This window comes from Megalobrama amblycephala, linkage group LG10 (genome assembly GCF_018812025.1).
Source record: "Megalobrama amblycephala isolate DHTTF-2021 linkage group LG10, ASM1881202v1, whole genome shotgun sequence".
NCBI classification, from domain to species: domain Eukaryota; kingdom Metazoa; phylum Chordata; class Actinopteri; order Cypriniformes; family Xenocyprididae; genus Megalobrama; species Megalobrama amblycephala.
In genome coordinates this window covers 10,418,585-10,430,877 of record NC_063053.1, presented here as the reverse complement: position 1 = coordinate 10,430,877, position 12,293 = coordinate 10,418,585, and the positions used below count along the sequence as shown (strand labels likewise).

Here is a 12,293-nt window from a genome sequence, read left to right as displayed (position 1 = left end):
AATGAATCTGCACGAGCTAACAGCACTCACATTTTTGTTCATAAAATGTAAAGACCTTATATGTTACTTTGGTTATGGAAAATCCAAACTGTGCTTGATGCAGTTGTCAGTTTCTCAGATTGTTCATCGGTGCATTTGGAAGTGTTATTGCTTTTCTTTCTCTTTTTAAAACCCAGTAGCTCTGATATCATGAACTAAAATTTTAAACATTCACTTTTTCCTTTCTTTCAGATCAAGGAGTAAACATCTACAGAAAACCCCCTATCTACAAACAGCATGGTATAGTCATTCAGAATTTTTAGGGGTCAACGCATTAACTTTTACATTGATGAATGATTAGAAATTAGATTTGGACACATGCCTATTGATTTATAATATACCAAAGCAGGATTTCCCAACCATTTTTGATATATGTACCCACATAGCCCCATCAAATTCTGTCATCATTTGCACCCTCATGTCATTTCAAACTTATATGACTTTCATTCATCTTCGGAACACAAATGAAGATATTTTAATGAAATCGGAGAGATTTCTGTCCCTTTATTGACAGTCTACGCAACTACCACTTTGGCAAAAAGTTCATAAAGAGATTCTAAAACTAATCCATATGAATCGGGCAGTTTAGTCCAAATTTTCTGAGGAGACTGGATCAATTTATATGATGAACAGATTCATTCATTTTTTATTCACATATAAACATTCATCAATGCACACATCAGTTATTGTAAATGGAAACTGAAGCATGCTTACTTGATGTGCGAGAACCAATTCTTGCTATAGCTTCCACAAGAACCAATGAGGTTTCATCACATAAAGTGATCGAGTCTTCAGAAAATTTGGACTAAACTGCTCAATTCATATAGATTCGTTTTACGATCTCTTTATGAACTTTTTGAAGCACCAAATTGGTGGTTGTGTAGCTGTCAATAGAGGAATAGAAATTACTCAGAACATTTTACAGGTTTGGAACAAGATGAGGGTAAATGATGACAGAATTTTCATTTAAGGGTGAACTAACCTTTTAAGGTACTATCATACACCGTCACCAACACCAAACCTTTTAACTCATATTATACTGGATATTAATTATATTTCACTTATAATTATCACTTTTTAGCCAAGTTCCTTCATCTTTCTTCATTGAGACTCCTGAGCTAATTTGTAAAGTTTTCACAGTCCAAGGGGAATCAAAATAAGACAAGTTTGAGAAGATAAAAAAAAGGCTTATCTGAGAAAGACCTAATGATAAAGTGAAACTCAGGTAGAACATTTAACAAAATTAAAGTAATATGCATTTTTTCTGTGGTGAAATTAAAATGTCATTGAAGCTCAAGTATGAAATATCACACAAAAGCAAATACACTGTCATTGGTACAGTTTTTAATGAGAAGATGTAACTTATAGGATGAAGACTTGCAAGTTTAACACAGCAAAATGACAATGTTTAAGCACCCGCTAAAGAATGTGCACACCTGGTTGGGAATCACTGTTTTTAAGCATTGCATTGTGACGACTGCATCTTATTGAGTTCATAAAATGCCTGCTGATTTTTACTTTGGTACTTAATGACTATGTAGTTTTATCATTGCAAGTATTGATGCACTCATGCTGAGCTGCAGTTAGCTGTTCTGTTTACTGTTCAAGTCAGTTTTCGTATTCAGTCTTATTCAGCATCTGCATGACATTTAAAACAACATACTGAATAAACAGGCACGTTCATGTTCCCTTTAATGCTGCTTGGCTCACAACAGCAGGGCATTTTTACGGCCTGATCGATAAAGAAACAAATCTTAACGGTTCAGTGGTAACCTAACAGCCAGTGTTGATTTGAGTTACCTTAACAAACTAGCAGTCAGAAGATTCTTATTGAGAGAAAATCTTAACAAGGTTATGGAATTTCAGAATATTTCACGCCATGACTGTGTATGGTTTGTATGTCACTTTACCATAATTCTGTGTTTTTGTTTGTTTGTTTTTGTTTGGAAACTGTGAGTCCCTCCACCTCATTAATATCTGCTTGTGTGCCATTTAACACCACCTCAATGTAAACATGTAAGTATTGTTTGAAGTCTTCTCAACTTAGCTCATTTCACTATAAATATTGACATCAACCACTCATCATTAAAGCATCTTCTCCTGATGAGTGCCTGATGAGCTTTCATTCATATTCATCAATAACAAAGCTTGCAAAAAACTGCAAGATTTTTAAATTAGATCTCCAAGTTGGTATCTGCTAATGTATTTAGTGACCCCTTATTATCAAACATGTAAAGTCATGTAACATCTGTTATTTTTTTAAATAATGATTACATTGACAGCTTGTTGCTGACACCCTCGTATTATTGTTTGTCAACAAGCATTGAAAAAAGAATAAGTAAATAAATAGGCCAAATCTTAAATTCATTGACATTTAAAGGGGTCATATCACACAATTTTGTTTTTGTTTTTTCTCTGAGGTCCGCTTATATTAGTATATAATATAGGTGCTAAAACATTATGGGCCCTATTTTAACGATCTAAACGCAAAGTGTAAAGCGCACGGCGCAGGTGCACTCAGGGCGTGTCCAAATCCACTTTTGCTATTTTAACGACGGAAAAACGGTCCGTGCGCCGGGGCGCATTTTTGAAATGGGATGTCCCTATTCTCTTAATGAGTAATGGGCGTAACGTTCAATAAACCAATCAGAGTGTCATCTTCCATTCCCTTTAAGAGCGAGATGCGCTCGCGCCATGGCGGATTGCTATTTACATGGCGTACACACGATGAGTCAGTTAATATATATATGTGTGTGTATTGGCACGATTGTTCAATTAATTAGCCAATTTCGTTCATCATTATAAGTAGTAATAGGCTGAATTGAAAATAGATAGCCTAATTCTAATACACGCAATGACTATTCATCATTACATTTTTATATTTATGTAGCCTACACAATAATATTCTTTTACACTGTAATCCTTTTGTTTTTAATATTTGGCATGTTTGTGTGATGCGCATCCCTGTGTGTAATAAGCAAAGTCAACGCGCACTGTGGACGCGCCCAGAGGCGCAGTTTCTACCAATGCGCTCTAACAAAAAAATATTGCGCCATTGACTTTAGACTTTAGACCAGGTTTGAGTTGGTCTATGGCGCAGTCTATTTTCAGCTCCTTAAAATAGCAATGCGCCTGAACACACCTCTTTTTTAGACCAGCACGCCCATGGGAGCACTAACTGGCGCAAATGCATTTACTAATTTAAGGACGTGGCGCTGAACGGGAAAACGCGAACGGCGCCGGACGCAAACTAGCAAACACACTTGCGCTGCGCCTTGCGTCGCATTGCGCCGGGTGTATTATAGGGCCCTATAAGTTGACAGTTTTGTTTTTTTGTTTTTTTGCTATTGTTCCTTGTGTGTAAACGCCCTCTTCGCATGTGAAATGAGATGCATGTTTGCTGTGGAGTTCAATGTAGTTTATTCTTCTCCATCCCAAAACAATCTGCACTGAAAAGTGTGGCTAAATTATATAAAAAGATAAGCATAAAATTATAAGGGATCTCATTAAAAATGTTAGGATCATTTGGAATCATATGCAGAGCGGCAGGTGCTACACACCAGGGTTATAGATATTTTATATCAGACTAAAACCATAAAAAAAAATCCATTATTTAAAAATATAATAAATGTTACTTAGGACGTTTTTACTTCTATTTCTGTATGCCTCCATAGTACATTAATCTCTTTTACCTCAAAGGAGAAATGATCTTCATGATATGACCACTTTAAAGTATAGTCATTCGTAGATAGATTCTTGCAGGCCAGATCCCGCTGCCTTCATGCAATGTGTTCTGAAGCCAGTGATGGTTTGTCAGATTGCTGCATGGCTTATTGTGATTTATGAAATAGCTGTGCATGTTTAGCATGCAAGAAAACAACCAATAGTCTCTAATAGTAAATATTGTGAATGCAAGGAGATACAGTATGGCTTGCAGCAGGCGTTTTTTTTTTTTTTGCTATCTGTTGGTTAGATGTTGGTCTAGCCACACTGATGGTCCAGCTCCCCCGGTTTATTGATCTAGATTCAGCTGCCTTTGCAGCCCAGAGCAAGTCTGCTGATGACATCATCAAATCGGCCAAATTCCCCTCAGCGTACGCCCCTGGTCCAGACTACCCAGCAGTGATACAGACAGACTGCTGGTCCTTCCCGATCTCCCATGCTGCCCTAGGTACTGTGGTCATCCATGATGCATCTGTTTCCACAGTCTCATTGCTTCTACCTTAAAGGGGCAGTGGGCAGTTCACCCAGTAAATGACACTGTTTGGTGTCATTTACTCGCCCTCATGTTTATTCAACCCTCTTTTAGTTTCTATCTTCTGTGAATTCTATCTTCTATCTTATTTTTTTTTTTTTAAGTGTCCCAATTATGCTATTTTAAAAGTTCCTACAATAGGTTTACATGCGTCCAAGGTAAAAAACAACACCTTTTTTTCTCTCATAATATACACTGAACATCACCTCATTTCTTAAAGATTCTGAAAATGGTTCGTTCAAAGATTCAGTATCTCTAAACCCCTCATTTCTGCGAGCCTACTCTGCTCTGATTGGTAAGACAGCCCCGTCTGTTGTGATTGGTCTAAACCTTACAACACATGTCAGAAACAACACGCCCATTACCATATCTAAATTTCAGCTCCAGACGCTTCCTCAGTGCTTGATACACAGTGATACGAACAGTAATGATGGCATCGGTTTTACCGTATCAATTCCAGCACGAGTACTCATCCATCCAAAGTGGATTTGCAGCACAGAAAACAGAGTCTTCTGAACATGTCGACAACACAAACCAAACTCTTCCAGACCTCATCTACAACTACAGTGTTTGAGGGTGGGTCAAAGTAGACATTGTTTGTGGGCAGCCAATGAAGACCATAGACTGGCATTATGCAAATTTGTTACATTGTTACGTAAGTATGTGTCTGGAATTACAGACGACTCATTTTGGCAGTTCAGAATCGATTCTTTCTTTTGGGAAACAATAACTTTGTCGTGTACTTTAATCTTTAAAACTTAAGACTTTTTACATTCACAAACAGCTACTATATTACACACTGCGTGAAAAGGTAATATTCGAAAAAGCATAATATGGGCACTTAAAGAAAGAAAATACGATAAGTATTGACATGAAGGTGAGTAAAGTTTTATTTTTGGGTGAACTACAACCTTGCCTTCAAGATGTAAAGCAGATTTATTAGCTTGTGTATTATGCTAGTATTAATGCTAGTATTAAGTTGTTTCTTCCTGATTTAGGTATTAATAGTTTAATATTCAATATTTTATATAGAGTATGTAAAATTTGTTCATCGTTGTTTCAAATTATTCTATTCTTGCCTTGAAAACAGCTTTTGGTGCTGAATTGGCATAAAAAATAGTGTAACATTAAAAAGTTATAAAACCAAATACTGAGATTGACTTCAAACATTTGTGTTGTCTTTCTGTCCATGTGTTGCTGTGTAATCGTCTGTCTTGATGTAATCCACAAGTGATCATTTCATTTATGTACTGTAGGTGTCAGGAAATATTAAAAACCTGATGTAAAGTACGTTTAATCATATAAAATCAGACTAAAGAAAGCAGCATTTCACATAGCTTTCTGCTCTGTTTACATTAGCTCTCCCCTCCATCCTTTATTTCAGGTATTTGTGTGTGTAAACGTTTCCTACTAATGTGTTTTTATTGGCGTTGTGATGCTCAGGATCAGACGGGAGGAGAAGGTCAAGAGAGGAGGATGAGGAGGAGCTTCAGAAACGCAGACAGATTCAGGAGGAACATCTCAACAAGGTCAGGAACTGAAAGAATGATGCAACACAAAGTCCAGCTCTTGTTCCTGTCTAAATGGCTCCATGTTTCTGATTCTAGATCCAATCTGGTTTGGGGAAAATGATCCTTAAAGAGGAGATGGAGAAAGAGAAGATCCGAGAGCGTCATGCACGGAGCCTGTCGGCACAACGCTATGAGCATGGAAGCAGTAATGCTCCTCAGTATAATAGACTGAAAATTAGACATTCATGTTCTGGATCTTGACGTTCTTCATGATTGACGAACAGGGTTGCGAGCCATTCAAGATTGAACGGAAAATTAAAGGGTTAGTTCACCCAAAAATGAAATTTCTGTCATTAATTACTCACCCTCATGTTGTTCCACACCCGTAAGACCTTCATTTATCTCTGGAACACAAATTAAGATGTTTTTGATGAAATCAGAGAGGTTTTTTTATCCTCCATAGAAAGCAACCTAATTACCACATTCAAGGTCCAGACAAGTAGTAAAAACGTCATTGAAATAGTCCACGTGACTACAGTGGTTCAACTTTAATGTTATGAAGCGACGAAAATACTTATACGCGCAAAAACAAAACAAAAATAACGACTCCGTATTGGCCAGCCCTGTACATGTGAGCAGCACGATGCAACCATGTGCTGCTGGTGCAGGAGCCGGCCAATACTTAGTCGGCGTTCTGACGTTGAACCTGGAAGCACTGAAAATAAACAGCGGATAAGGGAGAGACGAATTTGTTGAATAAATTCGTTATTTTTGTTTTGTTTTTGCTCACACAAAAACTCTAGTTGCTTCATAACATTAAGGTTGAACCACTGCAGTCACGTTGACTATTTTAACAATGTCGGATTTCATCAAAAATATCTTAATTTGTGTTCTGAAGATGAACGAAGGTCTTACGAGTTGAGGGTGAGTAATGAATGACAGAAATGTCATTTTGGGGTGAATTAACCATTTAATATAAATATGATGCGGAATTTAAGGAATGAAATAGATTTAAGGAAGCAGAAATAATGGAATGAAATATATACTACATTTATTTAAAAAATACATATTAAAAAGAAAAAATATATATACTGTATGTGTGTGTGTATATATATATATATATATATATATATATATATATATATATATATATATATATATATATGGGGGGGAGTTGTATATTGTGTGAGTGTGTGTGTAATCTATGTACATTATTGAACCCAATTTTTTCATGGTGACTTTGTACTTTGTTATTACAATTGCAGATCAAAATTCACCCTCTAAAACAGGCTCACTGCCTGGATACGGGCGAAATGGACTGCATCGGGTAAGATGCATTCTTTTGAGGTATATGTGGGAAATTACTTACTAATATAATATAACAATATCATATAAAATAATAATATACTACAGTAATTACTTACAGAAGAGGATTAGGGCCAAGCAATAATAAAAAAATAAAACCATTTCGAGATTAAAGTTGTTAAATTTCGAGAAAAAACTCGTTAAATTTCCAGAAAAAAGTCGAGATAAAATGTTGAGAATAAACTCATTAAATTACGAGAAAAAAGTTGTTAAATTTCAAGAAAAAAGTCAAGATAAAATGTTGAGAATAAACTCATTAAATTACGAGAAAAAAACTCGTTAAATTTCAAGAAAAAAGTCGAGATAAAATGTTGAGAATAAAGTCATTAAATTACGAGAAAAAAGTTGTTAAATTACGAGAACAAATTTGTTAAATTAACATAAAACATATTAACATAAAATTAACATAATTTAACGACTTTATTCTCATAATTTAATGAGTTTATTCTCAACATTTTATCTCGACTTTTTTCTCGAAATTTAATGATATTTTTCTCTTAATTTAACGAATTTGTTCTCGTAATTTAACAACTTTTTTCTCGTCATTTAATGACTTTATTCTCAACATTTTATCTCGACTTTTTTCTCGAAATTTAACAAGTTTTTTCTCGTAATTTAACGAGTTTATTCTCAACATTTTATCTCGACTTTTTTCTTGAAATTTAACAGGTTTTTTCTCGTAATTTAATGACTTTATTCTCAACATTTTATTTTGACTTTTTTCTCGAAATTTAACGAGTTTTTTTTACGATGGTTTTATTTTTTTTATTATTGCTTGGCCCTAATCCTCTTCCGTAATTACTAAAAAGATATTACACTGTAAACAAATTTTTTAAAGTTGTAAATAAAACAGATTATTGGAGTACATTTTACAAGAAAATACTGTTTCTGTTTTTATTCTTTCATTGTGTTACTTGCCATTTCTTTGTAATTATTTGAGAAATGTATTAGCAGTTTCTGAGTGAAAATTGTGTCAAACTGAATCCCACACCAGTTTTTTTTTTTTTTCACCCAGTGTAATCAACCCAATTTTATTTTTTTCCCCCTAATGTTTATTTCTCTCCAGCCTCAGTCGACTGATTTCACACAGTATAACAGTTATGGGGACGTGTGCGGTGGGATGAGAGGTTAGTTTATCTGTCTTTTAATTTAACTGAACTTAAATTATGTAATGAGAGCAAATAATAGTCAAGTATGTATTGGTCTATGTATTATGGAAGTAGTATAAATGCATGTGGAAAAGTTTTCTCATATTGGCCATTTTAATGAATGAAAATAAAAACAAATCTTTTTTTTTTTTTTCTTCTTAACAGAGTTTCAGGTACGTAGATATTATTACCAGTTTGTAATAGCCTACTCATTCAAACTACATAATGTAAATTAAAATTGTCATGGCTCATTAAAGTAGCTAGCTTCATTATCTCTCTCTGTCTATGATTTGTTTCTAGCCCATGCATGATGGCCACCGTACAGCCACCAGAATGGACAGAGGAGTGTCAATGCCTAATATGCTGGAACCAAAAGCAAGTGTAACATTAAACTAGCAAACATTATCTGATATTGAATATGAGTTCAATGATTAGGCTGCTTAGCATCCAGGGAACTACTTGGTCTGAACGGGCCTTAAATCTGGCTATATAGTTACATTACATCCAAGGACGACAACTGTAGCGATAAAGATATAGACTTATGTAGCTCCGCCCCTTTTCAGAACTGTGCTCCGATTCTGTCTTCCAGTTTGTATTTCCACAGCATAAAGGTAAGATCTTATGGATTTATGAATGAACTGCTAATTTTAATATCTTCCCGGTCTACTGGACATTTATGACTCATGATAACTTTCGTTAACTCTACAATAAGTAAATCCACTTCACCGACGCAATAGAAATAAAAATCAATCTAAAATAAAAGAATAACAGAGTCCACACCACAACTATAAAGGCACAGAGAAATTATATCGTTGGAATCACTTTCAGAATAATTTTTTCCACCTGAAGAACAATAAAAACATGACAGCCAATCAGAATCCATCCTGCTTTAAAAAGCTTGAGCATTTAAAGCAGCAGATGACAAAACTTGTTATAATAAAAATGAACACAATGATATTGAGTTATAAGAGTTTGTGCACTTTTTTACTGATTGATATGCGTCCTTTTAAGGTATATCCATATGAAATGCTAAAGGTAACCAGCCGCAGTCGCTCCAAACTGCCCAGAGATGTGGACAGAACCCGACTAGAGGTAATTGCTCATAGTATATGTATCACAAAACATTATAATATAATCAAGATGGTGATTTTTGTACTTTTTGTTCATTTTCCACCTGCATTTCTAGCGCCACTTGGCTCCAGAGATGTTCTTTGAAATCTTTGGGATGGAAATTAAGGAATTCGACAGGTTACCTCTGTGGAAACGCAATGAACTAAAGAAGAAAGCCAAACTCTTCTAACCAGGATATACATCATCTACTCACAAATATTGTATCATACAGCTGTTTACTAATCTTCTGTTAAAGCTATAGCCAGAAGAAAGTTCCATGCTGCAATATTATCATATGATGTCAGTTTGTAATAAACAGAGGGTCCAAACATTTCAGATATTTCTCCAAAATTCGCAACACTTTATTTTTTGTGTCTGTCGCTTTAATTTTCCCTCTCCCAGAAATGAGTCTTTCTCTTTTTGTTCTTGTTGCATATCTTGGCAAATCATGTTCATGCAGGTCTGATAATCTGAACCTTTGTACATTTACAGTTATAATCCATTTAATTCAGTGTTCCAGTAAAGACTCATATGTTTGCATCACTTTTTGTTCAGGGAGGGATTGTAGATGCTACACTGTGTGGCTGTCTGTGTCTTTGTACCTGTACATGTAAATTTTGAATGCATTCAAAGAAACGTAATCCATAGTAGCACATATCCATGTATTCACCCTTTATTACTGTACCAGCCTCCAAAACATCTGTAAAATTAATGGTGAAATGTATAATTTCTGTGCCAATAGCTGCACCAAACAGAACTGAAAAAAATATTGACTGCTGTCAAACAATCTAGTTATCATTCCCAGCTATCAGGGAATGTTCTCAGAACTTTGGCTAACGTTCTAGGTTCTCTCAAAGTTATGAACAAATGTTCTTCTGATAAAATTAACAGAATTAAGTTATCTGGTCTTTAGTAACGCTATTAAAACATTAGCACAAAATTTTTTATTTAAACATCATTCATGGACCTTTTTTTTTTTGAAACATTTTCGTTGGATGTTAATCTGTTTTTTAAACATTCCTAACTACTTTTTTCAGATGCTTCGTACTTGCAAAATGATTAAAAAAAAAATAATAAAAAAAAAACATTTACAAATCAGAACGTTCCGAGAGCATTGAGAAATAACGTTTTCATAACATAATGGGAACATTAGCAAACGTTCTTAGAACATCTTTTCTGTTAGCTGGGTTGGTTGAACCAAAGTAGTTGGTTGTCCCAGTTAGGCTTCTCAAACCGGTAACTTTTTCATTTGATACCACTAGTGGTGCAGAAATTACACACTCCACCTTTAAGCTTTCTGAAACTGTTGAATCAATGCTGATGTCCCTAGTATATTGTATATTTAAATAATAGAATACAAAGTTAAGGTAAAAATGAACTGCATTTGACTTTTTTTTTAAAGAGCTGATACTCACACTGCCAATTTATTATATTTCAATTGTATTTCTACAGTAAAGGACAATATTTCAATGTGCAACTCTCAGTAAATCCAAATGAATTACAAGAGAAAGGGCTCTGTATGAGCTGTAGTCTACAGCTGTTTTTTTTTTTTTTTCATCCTCATTAATCAAATCATACGTATTATTGTGTATACATGACGATGAGTATACGTGACGATTTCTTTATGCACACAATGATACACTGGGCTTCCTATGAAGCTTATTAGCTGGACCAAATCAAGACATGAATTCAGATGAAAACATTCTCATTAAACACCATGATCATCTACAGCAACAGGTTTGAATAAAAGAAAATATACTGTGTTTTTCCTGTGTCCTTAATATCACTTTCCATCCTGTTCTTAAGTCCTGTAATATAACTTTCGGCCCACATCTGCCATGCGTGGTATGATGATCTGGGCCACATGTGGCGTGGAATGATGGCACTTGGGCGGACCGCTCCTGTTTGTTAGGTGTGCGTTTCCCAAAGCAAACTATGGTCACTAGTTCCGTCGTTATCAATAGAGTTTAATGGGACTTCAGACCATAACAATACTTTCTCTCCCCAGATCTGAGCCACAAGCAGGCCATAGCAATGCCACATGTCGGCCAAAAGCATAGAAATAAACCAGAACTGGACCTTATATGAGCCACAAAATCTTTATATATTATTTATATAATCTTATAGCATTAACAAGCAGAATCACTGAAAGAAAGACGAGAACAGAAAAAGAGACAAAACAGAAACTACCCCTTACGGAACAAAAATATATGGGAATATACTGCAAAATATAATGCGATATATTACATAATACATTTCCATATATGGTGAAACTAGTGCTAATATTTTCAATATATTGCAATATATGTATTGACCATGTATGGCTATAAATTGATACATATAAAGTATTTATAAATGAAGACAAAAATAGCATTACATTCATAAAGTTTTATCCTTTATTATGTACATATATTGCACATACATACAGTGGGTACGAAAAGTATTCAGACCCCCTTAAATTTTTCACTCTTTGTTATATTGTAGCCATTTGCTAAAATCATTGAAGTTCATTTTTTCCCTCATTAATGTACACACAGCACCCCATATTGACAGAAAAACACAGAATTGTTGACATTTTTGCAGATTTATTAAAAAAGAAAAACTGAAATATCACATGGTCCTAAGTATTCAGACCCTTTGCTGTGACACTCATATATTTAACTCAGGTGCTGTCCATTTTTTCTGATCATCCTTGAGATGGTTCTACACCTTCATTTGAGTCCAGCTGTGTTTGATTATACTGATTGGACTTGATTAGGAAAGCCACACACCTGTCTATATAAGACCTTACAGCTCACAGTGCATGTCAGAGCAAATGAGAATCATGAGGTCAAAGGAACTGCCTGAAGAGCTCAGAGACAGAAT

General features: G+C 34.9%; 1 protein-coding gene across 15 annotated transcripts in view; it reads left to right on the top strand.

The window, feature by feature from the left end:
• ablim1a (actin binding LIM protein 1a) overlaps positions 1-11,191 on the top strand; it is a 52,702-nt gene extending 41,511 nt beyond the window's left edge. For 6 of the 15 annotated variants that reach the window (XM_048204527.1, XM_048204519.1, XM_048204515.1 and 3 more), the window contains 10 exons: positions 232-279; positions 4,064-4,210; positions 5,738-5,823; positions 5,902-6,010; positions 7,071-7,132; positions 8,237-8,297; positions 8,484-8,491; positions 8,619-8,693; positions 9,330-9,410; positions 9,505-11,191. In XM_048204527.1, coding sequence (XP_048060484.1) covers positions 232-279; positions 4,064-4,210; positions 5,738-5,823; positions 5,902-6,010; positions 7,071-7,132; positions 8,237-8,297; positions 8,484-8,491; positions 8,619-8,693; positions 9,330-9,410; positions 9,505-9,618 — 791 coding nt within the window. In that variant the 3' untranslated portion in view covers positions 9,619-11,191. Of the gene's footprint in view, positions 1-231; positions 280-4,063; positions 4,211-5,737; positions 5,824-5,901; positions 6,128-7,070; positions 7,133-8,236; positions 8,298-8,483; positions 8,492-8,618; positions 8,694-9,329; positions 9,411-9,504 lie in introns of those variants that run through there. The other 9 variants (XM_048204524.1, XM_048204525.1, XM_048204528.1 and 6 more) reach the window with 5 other exon arrangements.
• Positions 11,192-12,293: the final 1,102 nt, after the last annotated feature.